Raw genomic sequence first — 18,108 nt, 5'->3', positions numbered from 1 at the left:
CAACCCGTTTCGGGTGACTGATCATCTGTTTGTGTTGACTTCGGGCCCAAAGAAAGGTTCTGCGGCGTCCCGCACAACCATTGCCCGTTGGCTCAAGGAAGCCATTGGTTCCGCGTACATTCTGTGCGGAAAATCGCCGCCGGTGGGTCTTCGGGCTCATTCGACGCGGTCTCACGCTGCGTCTTGGGCGGAATCTACTCAGGTGTCGCCTCAAGAGATTTGCAGGGCGGCTACCTGGAAGTCGTTGCATACCTTCATTAAACATTACCGGTTGGATGTTCAAGCTCCTGAAGCTGGGGGTTTTGGAGAGAGGGTACTCCGAGCGGGACTCTCTGCTTCCCACCCTTGGTAAGTTAGCTCTGGTACATCCCAGGTGTCCTGGACTGATCCTGGTACGTACAGGGAAAGGAAAATTAGTTTCTTACCTGATAATTTTCGTTCCTGTAGTACCAAGGATCAGTCCAGGATCCCGCCCACAGTGCTGCGCTATAGTAACGGAGAGTCCGCTCATTATTGTTTTCAGTGCGCTGACCCCTTGTTTATTCGTTCTCCCGGTTGGAGAGTCTGGTTCCTGTAGGGGTGTTGGAATTTTTTTCCGTTTAAATAGCAAGTTTGTATGGTTAGCTATGGTTGCCTTATGGCTTTTCTACTTTGACATTACGTATGACTGAGGGGCTGTGACTGGCACAGGGGCATATATGCTCCGCCCACAAGTTTTAGTCTGTCTCCATCTACTGGTGCGGAGTCACAACCCAGGTGTCCTGGACTGATCCTTGGTACTACAGGAACGAAAATTATCAGGTAAGAAACTAATTTTCCTTTACAAATTAGTCACTGCAGCCCTTTGTTGCTGCCTCACTGCTTTCCTCTGTTAAACTCTCTAAAGCAGTATAATGTTATGCATGGTCAGTGGGATATTGTGCTTACACAGTGGTCCTTTTTGCTTGTGAAAGCAATTTGGATTTCCTGAACATACCCAGATCAGTCCAGAGAAGTGGGTTGTGTATCCCTACCAGCAGGTGGAGTCAGAGAACAATTAGAACTTTGGGCACTGCTACATAGCGAGAGTGCCACCTGCAGTCCCTCAGTATTTCTCTGACTCCAGCACGTGGTACAGATGCACACCTGCAGTCTTTAGTTATATTTTTTATTTAGTTACGTTGAATTTAATTTTTTTGTTTACTGTCGCTTCCTGAGGTGTTAGGCGCTTTCGTGGGCCATCCCTCAGTAGAAGCCGGGCGTCCGGGGAATTGGATATTCCTGTCAGGGTTTCGCCCACCACAGTTCGGTGTTTGATGACCAGGGGTTCCTGGCTACCCACCACCGATTTTGCTACACCTGCTCTCTTGTCTCCTGCAACAGCTTTTCTCTGTGTCTTGGTAAAGTTTAATTTAAAAAAAAAAAAAGCTGTTTTCACTGCGGCTGACTGACAATCTTCAGTGCTGAGGTAAGGAGAGGTGCAGGAGGGATCGGGTCTTTTAAGGCCGGCCAGGGAAGCTGTCAGCAATCTTCCCCTCAGCTCTTGGGGCTCCGAGTAGTTTTCTGAGGGCAAGGGTGAGCTGAGGAGAGCAATTTTCATCCAAACCTTTTTTATCTAGGTAAATGGCTTTGAAAATTGTTCTCCGAATGTACAGGAACTAACAGATTCTGAATTCAAGAGAGCTTGGGATATACATAGAAGGTCCTTACCTGCGGGACACTGAGGATCCTTAATGCTGTCGGTGTGAGGGGTAAAGCCTGGGATAAGCACAGAGGATCCTTAGCTGTGGGACAGTGAGAGGTAAAGCCTGGGATAAGCACAGAGGATCCTTAGCTGTGGGGGAGGGAGGGATAAAGCCTGGGATGAGCACAGAGGATCCTTAGCTGTGAGGGAGTGAGAGGTAAAGCCTGGGATGAGCACAGAGGATCCTTAGCTGTGAGGGAGTGAGGGGTAAAGCCTGGGATAAGCACAGAGGATCCTTAGCTGTGGGACAGTGAGAGGTAAAGCCTGGGATAAGCACAGAGGATCCTTAGCTGTGGGGGAGGGAGGGATAAAGCCTGGGATGAGCACAGAGGATCCTTAGCTGTGAGGGAGTGAGGGGTAAAGCCTGGGATAAGCACAGAGGATCCTTAGCTGTGGGACAGTGAGAGGTAAAGCCTGGGATAAGCACAGAGGATCCTTAGCTGTGGGGGAGGGAGGGATAAAGCCTGGGATGAGCACAGAGGATCCTTAGCTGTGAGGGGTAAAGCCTGGGATAAGCACAGAGGATCCTTAGCTGTGGGGGAGTGAGGGGTAAAGCATGGGATGAGCACAGAGGATCCTTAGCTGTGAGGGAGTGAGGTGTAAAGCCTGGGATAAGCACAGAGGATCCTTAGCTGTGAGGGAGTGAGGTGTAAAGCCTGGGATAAGCACAGAGGATCCTTAGCTGTGGGGGAGTGAGGGGTAAAGCCTGGGATAAGCACAGAGGATCCTTAGCTGTGAGGGAGTGAGGGGTAAAGCATGGGATGAGCACAGAGGATCCTTAGCTGTGGGGGAGTGAGGGGTAAAGCCTGGGATAAGCACAAAGGATCCTTAGCTGTGAGGGAGTGAGGGGTAAGGCCTGGGATAAGCACAGAGGATCCTTAGCTGTGAGGGGTAAAGCCTGGGATAAGCACAGAGGATCCTTAGCTGTGGGGGAGGGAGGGATAAAGCCCGGGATGAGCACAGAAGATCCTTAGCTGTGAGGGGTAAAGCCTGGGATAAGCACAGAGGATCCTTAGCTGTGGGGGAGTGAGGGGTAAAGCCTGGGATAAGCACAGAGGATCCTTAGCTGTGGGGGGGAGTGAGGGGTAAAGCCGGGGATAAGCACAGAGGATCCTTAGCTGTGAGGGAGTGAGAGGTAAAGCCTGGGATAAGCACAGAGGATCCTTAGCTGTGAGGGGAGTGAGGGATAAAGCCTGGGATGAGCACAGAGGATCCTTAGCTGTGAGGGGTAAAGCCTGGGATAAGCACAGAGGATCCTTAGCTGTGAGGGAGTGAGGGGTAAAGCCTGGGATAAGCACAGAGGATCCTTAGCTGTGAGGGGAGTGAGGGATAAAGCCTGGGATAAGCACAGAGGATCCTTAGCTGTGGGGGAGTGAGAGGTAAAGCCTGGGATAAGCACAGAGGATCCTTAGCTGTGGGGGAGTGAGAGGTAAAGCCTGGGATAAGCACAGAGGATCCTTAGCTGTGGGGGAGTGAGGGGTAAAGCCTGGGATAAGCACAGAGGATCCTTAGCTGTGGGGGAGTGAGAGGTAAAGCCTGGGATAAGCACAGAGGATCCTTAGCTGTGGGGGAGTGAGAGGTAAAGCCTTGGATAAGCACAAAGGATCCTTAGCTGTGAGGGAGTGAGGGGTAAAGCCTGGGATAAGCACAGAGGATCCTTAGCTGTGAGGGAGTGAGGGGTAAAGGCTGGGATAAGCACAGAGGATCCTTAGCTGTGGGGGAGTGAGGGGTAAAGCCTTGGATAAGCACAAAGGATCCTTAGCTGTGAGGGAGTGAGGGGTAAAGCCTGGGATAAGCACAGAGGATCCTTAGCTGTGAGGGAGTGAGGGGTAAAGCCTTGGATAAGCACAAAGGATCCTTAGCTGTGAGGGAGTGAGGGGTAAAGGCTGGGATAAGCACAGAGGATCCTTAGCTGTGAGGGAGTGAGGGGTAAAGGCTGGGATAAGCACAGAGGATCCTTAGCTGTGGGGGAGTGAGGGGTAAAGCCTGGGATAAGCACAGAGGATCCTTAGCTGTGAGGGAGTGAGGGGTAAAGCCTTGGATAAGCACAAAGGATCCTTAGCTGTGAGGGAGTGAGGGGTAAAGCCTGGGATAAGCACAGAGGATCCTTAGCTGTGAGGGAGTGAGGGGTAAAGCCTTGGATAAGCACAAAGGATCCTTAGCTGTGGGAGGGAGTGAGGGGTAAAGCCTGGGATAAGCACAGAGGATCCTTAGCTGTGAGGGAGTGAGGGGTAAAGGCTGGGATAAGCACAGAGGATCCTTAGCTGTGGGGGAGTGAGGGGTAAAGCCTGGGATAAGCACAGAGGATCCTTAGCTGTGGGGGAGTGAGAGGTAAAGCCTGGGATAAGCACAGGGGATCCTTAGCTGTGGGGGAGTGAGGGATAAAGCCTGGGATAAGCACAGAGGATCCTTAGCTGTGAGGGAGTGAGGGGTAAAGCCTTGGATAAGCACAAAGGATCCTTAGCTGTGAGGGAGTGAGGGGTAAAGCCTTGGATAAGCACAAAGGATCCTTAGCTGTGAGGGAGTGAGGGGTAAAGCCTGGGATAAGCACAGAGGATCCTTAGCTGTGAGGGAGTGAGGGGTAAAGCCTGGGATAAGCACAGAGGATCCTTAGCTGTGAGGGAGTGAGGGGTAAAGCCTTGGATAAGCACAAAGGATCCTTAGCTGTGAGGGGTAAAGCCTTGGATAAGCACAAAGGATCCTTGGCTGTGGGAGGGAGTGAGGGGTAAAGCCTGGGATAAGCACAGAGGATCCTTAGCTGTGAGGGAGTGAGGGGTAAAGCCTTGGATAAGCACAAAGGATCCTTAGCTGTGAGGGAGTGAGGGGTAAAGCCTTGGATAAGCACAAAGGATCCTTAGCTGTGAGGGAGTGAGGGGTAAAGCCTGGGATAAGCACAGAGGATCCTTAGCTGTGAGGGAGTGAGGGGTAAAGCCTGGGATAAGCACAGAGGATCCTTAGCTGTGAGGGAGTGAGGGGTAAAGCCTTGGATAAGCACAAAGGATCCTTAGCTGTGAGGGGTAAAGCCTGGGATAAGCACAGAGGATCCTTAGCTGTGAGGGAGTGAGGGGTAAAGCCTTGGATAAGCACAAAGGATCCTTAGCTGTGGGGGAGTGAGGGGTAAAGCCTGGGATAAGCACAGAGGATCCTTAGCTGTGGGGGAGAGTGAGGGGTAAAGCCTGGGATAAGCACAGAGGATCCTTAGCTGTGGGGGAGTGAGGGGTAAAGCCTGGGATAAGCACAGAGGATCCTTAGCTGTGGGGGAGTGAGAGGTAAAGCCTGGGATAAGCACAGGGGATCCTTAGCTGTGGGAGGGAGTGAGGGGTAAAGCCTGGGATAAGCACAGAGGATCCTTAGCTGTGGGGGAGTGAGAGGTAAAGCCTGGGATAAGCACAGGGGATCCTTAGCTGTGTGGGAGTGAGGGATAAAGCCTGGGATAAGCACAGAGGGATCCTTGGCTGTGGGGGAGTGAGGGATAAAGCCTGGGATAAGCACAGAGGATCCTTAGCTGTGGGGGAGTGAGGGATAAAGCCTGGGATAAGCACAGAGGATCCTTAGCTGTGGGGGAGTGAGGGGTAAAGCCTGGGATAAGCACAGAGGATCCTTAGCTTTGGGGGAGTGAGGGATAAAGCCTGGGATAAGCACAGAGGATCCTTAGCTGTGGGGGAGTGAGGGATAAAGCCTGGGATAAGCACAGAGGATCCTTAGCTGTGGGGGGTGAGGGATAAAGCCTGGGATAAGCACAGAGGATCCTTAGCTGTGGGGGAGTGAGGGATAAAGCCTGGGATAAGCACAGAGGATCCTTGGCTGTGGGGGAGTGAGGGATAAAGCCTGGGATAAGCACAGAGGATCCTTAGCTTTGGGGGAGTGAGGGATAAAGCCTGGGATAAGCACAGAGGATCCTTAGCTGTGGGGGAGTAAGGGATAAAGCCTGGGATAAGCACAGAGGATCCTTAGCTGTGGGGGGTGAGGGATAAAGCCTGGGATAAGCACAGAGGATCTGTAGAACGGGGGATGTGAGGGTCATGCTGGGGAGCATGCAGGGTCTTTGGTGTTGCAGCAGAACAGTGAAATGAGCAGATTAAATGTTAGTGGTCCTTATCTGCCATAATGTTTAATTTGTTTCTATGAAAGCAATAGTGGTGATGGAGTTGGACGCTGGGTTTCCATGGTTTGTTCTAAGCGTCATGCACTTGCCTCTGCAGCTTGTAAAACTCGGCAACATGTGGCCTTCCCCGGACTCCTGTGCATTCCTTCATTCGTGTTGTAGATTTCACTTGGTCATGTGCTTTCTTCTTTTCTCTTTTGCAGGTTGGTCTTGGGCAGCTGCATTTGCATGGAGGTCGAGGCGTAGAACAAAACCACCAGGTACACAGGTCTTTTACCTGTAACTGGAGAGAGAGAGAGAGGGCATCCCATCCCCAGAGAGATTTGGAGCTGGAAGGACACATGATTTCCCTGAGAGGAGCCTGGTCTTGGTCCTGCTGAGTGCATGTTTGCTCTGTGTGGTCACTGGGTTTTATAACTGCATGCAGCAGTCGGTTCAAGAAATGCAGGATTTGTTTCTCCCTGAAAGAGAATAGCCACAAAGCTAAAGAGCTCATTTCTGTGTTCAGTATTTTCGTAAAGTTTTCTGCTTCACTTTTCTCCCTCTCTCTCTCATCAGGCAGACATTATGGCCTTGAGTACTTAACCCTCTTCAAGTAAATCCCTGATCTTGTGTGTAGAACAAATGTTCCATTGGTGACCTGATGAGGGTCCAGGGAGAGCTGCTGCCACAGTGGTTCTTTGGGCAGTTTGTAAGATGCCTTTAGGGTGTGGACACACGTTCACAAGAGACTGCTCAGACTCGCCAGACTTATTTTATACAAGTGCTAAGTCAGGATTTGCAACAATGTCTTCTCAGGAAAAAGGTCAAGTGCAAGCCACCTTAGTGGCCGAGTGTCAGTGCTGAGCACTTTTGTATAATTCCTAGGTCAGATCTTCCCCGCCGCAGCCTCTGAGGCAAGGGACACTCGGTCAACGTACAAGACTAGGCTTAGGGTCCACATTTAGCTGAGTTACCCCTCCTTCGAGGACTGGCATTGTGATGTCTGGGCTGAGTTTGGGGAGAGGGAGGGAAGATGTAAATTAAGAAGAAAAAATCTCCTGGATAGTTGTGAATGAAGGGTCTTGGTGCCAGAGTCCGATAGATCAGTTCCAACTGAGCTGGACTCCCAAAGGCGGAAATGGTCATCTAGTGCACCAAGTGAGCTACTTTTGTCCTTTTATGAATATACACAATTCTTTTTAAAAGTCTGATTTCTTCTCAGGGGTCATGACTTTGTGGTGTTTCATGGTTTAGGGCAAATTAGGGATTTCAGGTTACGTTAAAAATTAATGTGCCTTTCTTTCTCCTCTGCCTCAGAGAGCTTTTGAATACTTCAATCAAGCAGCCGACGCTGGCAATTCTCATGCTATGGCTTTTTTGGGAAAGGTAATGTGCAAAGGGGTTATCGTTCGGCATTAATTTACAATCACTCTGTAGGACTTGAGCAAGGCTGCACATCGCAGATTATCGCTAGCTACGGAGGCCAATATTCAGCCGCTATCCAGCTAAGCAAGATAGCCAGATAAACTTAAATTCAGCAGCAGAGCCATACTTCTGAATATACTTGGCTATCCTATATTTAGCCAGATAGCTGTTCTAGACCTATAGGACAGCCAGATAGCTGTTCTAGACCTATAGGACAGCCAGATAGTTGTTCTAGACTTATCCGGCTAAGTGTTCCATCCTGATTGCCTCCATTCCATCCCTCATTTTCCAGCTAAGTGGCAGCTGCTCAGTGTGGCCGAATATTCAGAAAGCAGCACTTAGCTGGCTATGTGGTGCTGAATATCGACCTCCTAGTGTCTTGGGTTTTTACTGTGGTGCTGCGTCCTTCATCCTTCAGACAAGTCAGTGGGAGGGTAAGAGACAGCACAGAGGACTGTTGCAGGGAGCATTACTTATGAAATGGGCTTAGGCTAGGAGAGAACATGCTGGGCATTTACATCTATTAAAAACTTCTACAACAGTCTCCCAGAAGAACAGAAATGGTTTAGAGCCATAGCTAATGTAAAATATAGCATGTAAATTCCTTTGTCTGCTGTTCATGTGAAATTGGATCATTTATCTTTCACTATGTAAGGTACAAGGGGACCTTCATTTTCGGTTTTTATTTTTTCAACTTTCCCAGAATTTATCAAGGTTTATTATGACAAGAGCATAAACAGGGGCCAAATCAGTGGCAAAATGTGACTCCTTAGTTTTCTGGGTAAATATCAGAGTTTATTTCAGAAGCCAGGACAGTAAAAGAATATTAAGCAGATTCTCCCTCTCAGCAGCAACCCTGTCCCTATACCCATCCCCTGCCTAGCACGTCCCTTCCTGTCCCCACCCCCACAGCGAGAATCTCCTCCTCCTCACTAGCGGTGACTCCAGGCTTCTCCTCCCTCCTTCGGCAGCAGCTCTGCAGCACCGCACGTCTGCTTTTGTGTGGGGCCAGGGAGCCTGCCGGGAAGTGCTTCTGGGGGGCGCAGCTCTCTTCAAATGCTGTATTGGGGGAGGAGGAGGGTGGGACTTGATCAGCACATCAGCGGCACTGGAGAGCGAGGGCTTTCACTGGAACTTGAAACACTGCAGCTCTTTTGGCCCGCGCTGGCTTCCAGCAGTGGCTGGAGGCCTCAAGACGCTGCATCTGCAGTTCTGGAGCTGCTCTTTAATCAGCCTAAAATGAGGGTGCAAATCTGTTTAAACCAATTGTCACTTCTGGAAAAATCTGGGAATTTATGGGTAAAAATTGGTTTAACTGAAAATGAAGGACCCTAAAGATACACTTCTGTGAGCCAACTTTTCAAAATCCATAAACAAGCTTAGGTGAAACTACTACCTGCCAGTAATGTACAAAAATGTGACTCTGCTGGCTGTGAATGAGGAAGGGGGCTCTCGCCTCTAAACCATGCTTACAGGCTTTTCATCTTCTCTTTGGCAGATGTACTCTGAGGGAAGTGACATAGTCCCTCAGAGCAATGAGACAGCCCTCAAGTACTTTAAGAAAGCTGCTGATATGGTAAGTATTTAAAGAACAAATCTGCTGTGTGGTTGAATCTTACTTGGCCCACAGTACTAAAGGGAGGGCACTGGGCTTCCCTCAGGTTTTCAGTCCTGAAAACCTACACACAACCCTCACAGGGGGAAAAAAAACCTTTTTAAAGCAGCAGGGGCAGCATGCAGGTTACCCCCATGTGTTCTGGTAAGGGTAGTAACTACCATGCCGTGCATTCTCTTAAGAGGAGTAGCTACCGTGCTCTGCAGGTTACTCCCCATGCAGAAATGTTACACCTAAAGTTAAGATAGGTTACCCCCTCTTCTTCATTACCAACCTCAAGTCTTTAGGGATCCGCATTGTTTGTTTATTCCATGCCCTTGTAAATTCACCTACTGTTCTTGTCCTCACCACGTCTTTTAGGAGTGCATTCCTAAATGTTTGATTGTGAATCATCAATACCTGTTAGGTATCTGAGGCTTAAATATCTACAGTACCTAAATGTAATCTGCTTTGAAGTGGTGCACTGGAGATATGATAGACCTTTAGAGGGCTTACAATCCTAAATTTGTATCTGAGGCAATGGAAGGTGACGTGACGTGCCCAAGGTCACAAGGAACAGCAATGAGATTTGAACCCTGGTTTTTGTGGTTTGCAGCCTCCTGCTATAACCACTAGGTGCCGGCTCCTCCTTCAGCCTCTCCTCATTGGTCTTTTGAAACAGACCTCACACCGTTTTGGTCACCTTCTTCTGGACCTTTTCCATGCTATCTCTATCCTCTTTGAGATACGGTCGACAAAACTGAACACAGTACTTGAGGTGAGGCCTCAACAAGAACCTGTACAAGAGCATTATCACCTCCCTTTTCCTGCCGGTTATTCCTCTCTATAGGCAACCCAGCATCCTTCTGGCTTTAGCTACCACCTTGTCACATTGCTTTGCTGTCTTCAAATTGCCAGATACAATCACAAAGATCCTTCTCCCGGACTGTGCACATTATTCTTTCACCCCCATTACATAATAGCTGTTCCCTGTATGTACACGGATCAGTCCAGACTCCTGGGTTTTGCCTCCCCACCAGCAGATGGAGACAGAGAAGTTCTGACTGACTTTGTCCTGTTCCCTAAGGTGCCACCTACAGTCCGTCAGTATTTCTCTATCTCCAGCAGATGGTGGAGGTGCAAAATCCTACAGTCTGGACTTAGTTAAAAAAAAAAAAAAAGAATCTTAGAATTGACAAAGTGTTCAGAGTAGGGGATAGCCTGGTTAGCTTTTCTTTTACAAAAAAAATAAGGTTTTGTGTTTTGTTTTTTTTTTTTAAATTCCAGGCTCAAGTCGACACCCGTGAGGGAGGAACTTTCACTTCAGCCTCCCAGGGGGTTGGCAGTTCCCGCGGGGGCCATCCCCCTTGGTATTAGAGGTGGCGGCTGATAGGGGTTGAGAACCCCGTTGTCCTAATTGTCTCCAGCCTCAGGGGTGATATCGGGGAGCCCAGCTCACTCACCCCAGGAGGATAGGACCAGAGCCCACTATCAGGTTTGAAAAAAACTAAGTAGCGACTTTTGGATGGGCTCTCCCCTCCCTCAGATGCCGACTTTGATCGCGGGCTGCTTCCCCCCGCTGCCGGTTTCCCGCTGCATGTTTATTTTACTTTTCAGCACCGGGGCTTGCTACTTTTTCACCGTGATTTTTGTACAGTTCTTCAAGCTCTTATTTTCTCGGGTCTTGAATACTGTAATTCCCTCTACTTAGATCTTCCCGATAATACCATCCATTCACTACAATTAGTTCAGAATGCCGCAGCTCGTATCTTATCAGGTACTTCCATCAGAAATCACATCACTCCAGTTCTACAGGCTTTTTTCATTGGTTACCAATAAAATTCAGAATACAATACAAAATTCTTACCATCATTCACTCCCTTATCTCTAACTCCTCTTTATTGTAGGATCTTATATTTTTCATAAATATTTGAGAATCTGGATCTTGTCCAGTCGTCAGGTTAATAATAAAGGGGCTTTCCCCTTTGTGCTCCCCTTCCTGCTAACTTTCGTGCTTTGTGTAAAATAAGTTTAGTCATGTTTGTTATTTAATTAACCTCTATTAAGCTGTCTAAAAAGTTTGCATTTACATTTTTAATTCTAGATGTTCTATGTATCCGACTAAGGAATTATATTTCCTGCTTGTTCAGTTTGCAATGTAAACCGGCCTGATTTGCATTTTATGCAAGAAGGTCGGTATATAAAAATTAAAAATAAATAAATACCTGGCTTTGCTCTTTACTTCGCATTTACAAACCCACCAGACATCTGAGATCCTTAACAAAAAACCTTTTGGACATCCCTTCACCTCTACTAGCAAGATTAGACATTACAAGGAAAAGGGCTTTTTCAGTAGCAGGTCCCTTCCTCTGGGATGCATTACCTGACTCACTGCGATTACTATCCAACCCAATACACTTCAAGAAATCTTTAAAAACATATTTGTTTCAGATTGCTTTCAAAATTACTTCAACTAAACAGTAATACCTTAAATCAGTTTCAATCCAAAAATTTCCCTTCCCATTAGTCTTTATATACATTTGAAAATCACCCCTTTCCTCAAATTCTCCTCTCCCAAATATACTTCGCAACTACAAGATGGCACATGATTTTTGATCTTGATATGTTTGATTTAATTAGATTTTGTTAACTTATTAACCTTTATTTTACTATTATGAGATTTATGTAATTTTTTAGTTATTCTTATTTATGTAAACTTTTTGACTAAACTTTGTAAAAGCGGTACAGAAACACTTTTTTAAATAAATACTCATGCCGTGTGGAGCGGCCTGCTGCGCTTGCAGCAATGCACGCGCGTCTCTCGTGACGGGCTTCCTGGGGGAGAGGGCTCTTCGGGAGGCATCGGGGGTGATTTTATGAAGCAGCTCAAAGAGCCCGGGAGACCGCGACTTGTCTCCTCAGATCCGTTCCCGCTGAGCGCGGGAATGGAAGCCATCTTGTCAACCTTTCGTGCGGCGGCGCAAGCAGCAGAGGGTGAGGGAAATTCCCCTCCTCCATTATCCCCACACAGGACGGCCTCTGGGGGAGGCGGATCGTTGGGGGAACTACTGATGCCGGCTGAGGAGAGCCCCGAGGGGGCTTCAGACTCCTCTTCCTCTTTTTCATCTGATTTTATTATGCTGCTGCATAAGGCTTTCAAGGCTCGGCGGTCCGCAAAAAGGCAGGAGGGGAGTTCCGCATCTCACCTTTTGGACAGGTCAGACGTCCAGGCCCCTAAAAGGACCAAGTCTCTGGAAGGGGAAGGGGGCCTGAAGGCTAAGCTCCCCCTTCGGACTGCTTCGTCCCACCTAGTGGAGGACTCATCCTCTGAGGGTTCTGACATGGAGGGGCAGGATAGCAGAAGTAAACCTCCGGGGGTAGACCCTGATAGTGACAGACCCCCCTTGCTGGTCGAGGACCACATGGGGTGGATGGGGATGACCCCAAGGTGGTCCGTCTCTTCAGGCGGGATGAATTAGATCCACTTATTCCTGCAGTCCTGGAAGAGTTAGGTATTGATATCCCTCCAGAGGACTCACAGATGGGGTCCATCGATCCAGTCATGGTAGGCCTTCGAGGTCCGACCACACCCTTTCCCTTTCATCTTTCTGTCACAGACTTGATATTTCGGGAATGGGACACTCTGGATCTTGGTCTGAAGGTCAGTAAAGCAATGGATAAGCTGTACCTTCTGCCTGAAGAAGCTTTGGACCTCCTCCGTGTCCCTAAAGAGGACACGGCAGTGTCAGCAGTTACAAAAAAGACCACAATCCCGGTGACAGGAGCAACAGCCCTCAAGGATCTGCAGGATCATAAGCTAGAAATTCAGCTCAAGAAGATTTTTGAGGTGTCTGCCCTGGCAGTTCTGGCAGCCATATGCAGCAGCTTTTCCTTGCGGGCTGGTCTTCGCTGGGTTACAGCAATTGGAGTAATTTGTCTCTGTCTGAGGAGGCAGCTATTCAAGCGGGCGGCTCGAGGCTGCAGTGGCTTACAGTGCGGATGCCCTTCATAATCTCTTGTGAACCTCCGCCCGGTCTTTGATTTCAGCGGTGTCTGCTCGCTGTCTACTCTGGTTACGTAATTGGTCCATTGATATCTCCTCCAAGGCCCAGTTGGGTTCTCTGCCATTTAAGGACAAGCTTCTCTTTGGGAAGGACTTGGAAGATATGATTCATTCTTTGGGAGAGAACAAGATACATTGCCTACCAGACAACAGGCCCAAGTCGAAAAGTTCCCTTCTTGGTCGCATTTCTGGTGGAATCGGAGATTTCGGTCTTCCCGATCGTCAGATTCCTCATCTAAATAGTTCTCCGGCAGACAGCAGCCCTGGTCAGAGTCCTTTCGAAGGCATCGCTTCGGTAGACCTGGGACCTCCCAAATGACGGGAGGAGTTAAGGCCTCCCAATGAGGCGAGGCCGGTCCATTCCTCTGTTCTGGTTGTGGGAGGCAGACTGTCTGTCTGTTTTACGAAGAATGGACCAAGGTAACGTCCGACCAGTGGGTCCTCGGTTATAAGACACGCCTACGCGTGTCATTACCTCGTTTCACCGTGCTCTTACAAAGAGAAGCGTTAGGCAGTGCGGGACACCTTACGTCTGCTCGATCTCGGAGCCATTGTACCAGTGCCTCCGGCGGAGGGGCCGCTATTCCATCTATTTTGTGGTGCCCAAGAAAAGGCATTTTTCAGCCCATTCTCATTTCAAAAAGGGTCAACAGTTGTCTTCGAATCCCACACTTTCGTATGGAAACCCTGAGGTTGGCCATTGCGTCAGTACGCAAGGGGGAGTTTCAGCATCGCTGGATCTCACGGAGGCGTATTTACACATCTGGATCAAGGCTGGTCACCAGAAATTCCTCAGGTTCTCCATCCTGGGTCAACATTTTCAGTTTTGTACTCTACCTTTCGGGCTAGCCATGGCGCCAGGGACTTTCACCAAAGTCATGGTGGTGGCAGCGGAGCTTCGGAAGGAAGGCCTGTTGGTCCATCCCTATCTGGATGATTAGCTCATTCGAGCAAAGTCAGTCTTTGTCATTTGGCAGTGAACCGGATTCTTCAGCTGCTAGTCACTGGGTTGGGTGGCCAATCTGGCCAAGAGCCAATTGAGTCCCTCCCAGTCCTTGGAGTTCCTAGGAGCCCTGTTCGACACGCGTCTCAGCAGGGTTTTTCTCACCAAGGAGCGTATTGTCGAGCTACAAGGACAGGTTTGAGATTTGCTAGCTCAGAGTCTCCCCAGAGTTTTCCATTACTTGTGGCTCCTGGGCTCGATAGCCTCTACCTTGGAGCTGGTTCCTTGGGCTTTTGCTCATACGAGACCTCTTCAGTCAGCATTGCTTTCTTGTTGGAGCCCGGTGTCTGAGCAAGTTCATCTTCCCCCTGCTGCTTACGGACTCTGCACGTTCCAGTCTCGATTGGTGGCTCCTTTCGGACAATTTACGCCAGGGAGTCAGCCTGGAAGTTCCCATCTGGACAGTGGTCACTACAGATGCCAGTCTCTCTAGCTGGGGAGCATTGTGCCAGGGGAAGTCTGTGCAAGGCCAATGGTCTGCAGAGGAATCCCAATGGTCGATCAATTGCCTACAAGCCTTTCTCCCGCTCCTGCAGGGCAAGTCCGTCAGAGTTCTAGCAGACAGTGCGACAGCCGTGGCCTATATCAATCGCCAAGGGGGAACCAAGAGTCGGCCGGTGGCAATCGAGGCCCAACAGTTGATAAGCTGGGCAGAGCAACACCTAGCCAGCATCACTGCCTCTCACATCGCAGGAGTGGACAATGTCCAAGCAGATTTTCTCAGTCATCACCACCTGGATCCCGGGGAGTGGGAACTCTCCGAGGAAGCATTCCAACTCATTGGCAACAAGTGGCCCAGACCGTGTGTCGATTTGATGGCGACCTTCCAGAATGCCAAAGCTCCTCGTTTCTTCAGTCAGTGCAGGGAGTCAATGGCGGAAGAGGTGGATGTCTTGGTTCTCGATTGGCCAAAGGACGTCCTTCTCTGTGTTTCTGCCATGGCCTCTCATCAGCAGAATGCTGAGGCGCATCGAGGCTAATCCATCCGAAGTGATCATGGTGGCTCCGGAATTGCCGAGGCGTCCATGGTTTGCAGATTTTGTAAACCTGTCAGTAGAAGGACCCCTGTCAGTAGAAGGACCCCTGAGGTTTCGGGATCTTCCGAATCTTCTGCATCAGGGTCCTGTTTGTTTGGAAGAGGTGGATCACTTTTGTCTCGCGGCATGGCTTTTGAGAGGCAAAGACTAAAGAGCAAGGGTTATTCGGATGCAGTTGTTACTACTCTTTTTTTTGCTTTCCAGGAAGACCTCCACTTCTTTAGCTTATGTCGGAGTGTGGAAGGTCTTCGAATCTTGATGTGTAGACAGCAAGGTAGATCCTACTCTGGCTCTGATTTCGGATATATTATCCTTCCTGCAGGCTGGTGTAGTTCTTTGCGGGTGCAGGTAGCGGCCCTCGGTTGTTTCCATGGTAAATACATGGAGTGGCCTTAGCTGCGCATCTGGATGTGGCGCGGTTTCTTTGAGCGGCAAAACACCTGCGGCCACCAATTAGGAATCCGTGTCCTTTCTGGAGTTTAAATTTGGTTCTCCGAGCTTTATGTGCGGCACCCTTTGAACCTTTAAAACGAGCGACACTGAAGGACTGAACTTCTGTCTCCATCTGTTGGTGGGGAGGCAAAACCCAGCAGTCTGGACTGATCTGTGGTACTACAGGAATGAAAATTTGCAGGTAAGAACCAATTTTTCTTTTCCTGTATGTACCTGGATCAGTCCAGACTCTGGTTTTGCCTCCCCTCCAGCACGTGGAGACAGAGAAGTTTTGACTGACTGTGCCCTATACCCTGAGGTGCCACTTACAGTCAGTCAGTATTTCTCTATCTCCAGCAGATGGTGGAGGTGCAAAATCCACTGTACCCTAGGTACATGACTTCTTGGCTTTGAATCTTAGCTGTCAAATCTTCTACCACTCTTCAAGTTTACTTAAATAGTTTTTCATTCTCTCTACTCCTTTAGGCATGTCTACTCTGTTGCAGATTTTCGTATTGGCAAAAAAACATTTTTCTTTTTAACCACTCTGCGATGTCACTCACAAGGATATTGAACAGAACCGTCCCTAAAATCAATTCTTGAGGCACTCCAGTCAACACCAGTCTCACTTCAGAGCAGATTCCATTTACCATTCCAACCTGTCTTTTGTCAGTCAACCAGTTTGCAATCCATTTCACTATCTTGGCGCCCACACCCACATTTCTCATCTTATTCATGAACCGCCTGTGTGGGACTCGATCAAAAGCTTTAAAATCCAAGTAAATCACATCAAGCACTCTTCCTTGATCCAGTTCTCTGGCAAATCAAAAAAAATCAATCTGATTTGTCTGACAGGACCTTCCCCTGATGAATCCAAGCTGCCTCAGGTCGAGCAACCCACCGAATTGTAGATAGTTCACTATCCTCTCCTTCCTCGCCTCTTTCCCACCACCGAGGTAAGGCTAACTGGCCTGTAGTTTCCAGCCTCCTTTCTGCTCCCACTCTTAAGAGGGACCACAACCACTCTTCTCCAGTCTTGCGACACCACTCTTGTTTCCAGGGATCTTTTGAACAGGTCTTTCAGCGGACTCGCCAGCACATCTCTGAGCTCCCTTAGTATCCTGGGATGTACCCCATTCAGCCCCAGGTTCCTTGAGCTCGCACATTACACTAATAACAGTATAAAAGCACTAAAAAATACTTTTCCAACTAGCATTACATAGCATATAACTGCTGCAAATTTATAAACTTTCTGCAAGGCTAGAGGTCACACAGTTTGAAACACAGGATTAGACCTGGAAGGATTTGGAACACCAGACTATTCATCTCATAATTCAGCTATATTTTGCATCGCTTACTGCTGCCAGTAATTTCCTGACCCAGGAAATGAGACAAAGGAGTCCATGAAAATTGGTCACTCTCTAAGTTTAAAATGCCTTTTTTGAGATGCTCAGTTTTACATGTTTCGAGGTTGTTTATCTGTTTTAATCTTGCTGCCTATAATAAGTCTTCTGTTTTCAGGGTAATCCTGTTGGACAAAGTGGACTGGGCATGGCTTATCTCTATGGAAGAGGTGTTCCAGTTGTAAGTGTTTGTGTGGTTTTTTTTTTAAAGTTTGAAAAATGTATTCATCTACAGAATCATGTTACTTATTTGCATACATCAGTTTCTTACCTGTAATAGGTATTCTCTATACCAGCGGTTCTCAACCGGTGCGTCGCGACACACCAGTGTGTCGCCAAGCACCGGCAGGTGTGTCGCGTGGCTCCCGGTCCCTCCCGCTGCTCGTTCTTCCCTGCTGCCGTTGCCGCCGGGCTATCAGCACGTTCAAGCCCAGCGGGAACGGCAGCGGTGCAAAAAAAAAAAAAAAGCTGTGGCATCCGCGGCTGCCCTTTTCTTCTTCCCGCGCCCGCACCCCCCCCCCCCGGACCCGGAACAGGAAGTGATGCGCGGGAAGAAGAAAGGCCGTGCCGCGTGATAAACTAGCAGGCACGGCCTTTCTCACGCGGCACGGCCTTTCTTCTTCCCGCGCACCACTTCCTGTTCCGGGTCCGGGGTGGGGGGGGATGCAGGCGCGGGAAGAAGAAAGGCCATGCCGCGTGATAAACTAGCAGCGGCCGCTGCTAGTTTATCACGCGGCACGGCCTTTCTTCTTCCCGCGCACCGCGTATCACTTCCTGGTCCGGGGGGGGGGAAATGCAGGCGCGGGAAGAAGAAAAGGCCAGCCGCGGATGCCACAGATTTTTTTTTTTTTTGCACCGCTGCCGTTGCCGCCGGGCTATCAGCACGTTCAAGCCCAGCGGCAACGGCAGCGGTGCAAAAAAAAAAAAAATCTGTGGCATCCGCGGCTGGCCTTTTCTTCTTCCCGCGCCTGCATTTCCCCCCCCCCGGACCAGGAAGTGATACGCGGTGCGCGGGAAGAAGAAAGGCCGTGCCGCGTGATGAAGTAGCAGCGGCCGCTGCAGCATCGGCCCCCAAGCTATTGCAGCAGACGGTAATCGGGAGAGGAGAGAGCAGCAGGAGCCTCCCGCGATCGATGGAATTCTTCCTTATTGGCCTGCGGGGGCTGGAGGAGGAGGAGCAGCTACCGTTGGGGGGGGGGTGGGGGAGGGAGAGAGAGAGGAAGTGAGTGACAGAAAGAGAGAGAAGCAGCCAGCCAGCCTGTGTGTGAGAGAATGTGTGTGATTGAGAGCCTGTGTGTAAGTGAGAGAATGTATTTGATCGAGAGTATGTGTGTGATTGAG

At 49.3% G+C, this 18,108-nt stretch overlaps 1 protein-coding gene across 3 annotated transcripts in view; it reads left to right on the top strand.

Annotated features, from left to right (window-relative positions):
* Positions 1 to 18,108, top strand: part of SEL1L (SEL1L adaptor subunit of ERAD E3 ubiquitin ligase) — a 132,917-nt gene that overhangs the window by 65,221 nt on the left and 49,588 nt on the right. For all 3 annotated transcript variants that reach the window (XM_029597721.1, XM_029597720.1, XM_029597722.1), the window contains exons 11-14: positions 6,032 to 6,088; positions 7,128 to 7,196; positions 8,734 to 8,811; positions 16,886 to 16,948. In XM_029597721.1, the coding sequence (XP_029453581.1) occupies positions 6,032 to 6,088; positions 7,128 to 7,196; positions 8,734 to 8,811; positions 16,886 to 16,948 (267 nt within the window). The remainder of the gene's footprint in view (positions 1 to 6,031; positions 6,089 to 7,127; positions 7,197 to 8,733; positions 8,812 to 16,885; positions 16,949 to 18,108) is intronic.

This window comes from Rhinatrema bivittatum, chromosome 4 (assembly GCF_901001135.1).
Source record: "Rhinatrema bivittatum chromosome 4, aRhiBiv1.1, whole genome shotgun sequence".
In the NCBI taxonomy this organism is placed as follows: Eukaryota; Metazoa; Chordata; class Amphibia; order Gymnophiona; family Rhinatrematidae; genus Rhinatrema; species Rhinatrema bivittatum.
The sequence above is the reverse complement of the archived record's forward strand: the minus strand, read 5'-3'. Positions and strand labels throughout refer to the sequence as shown.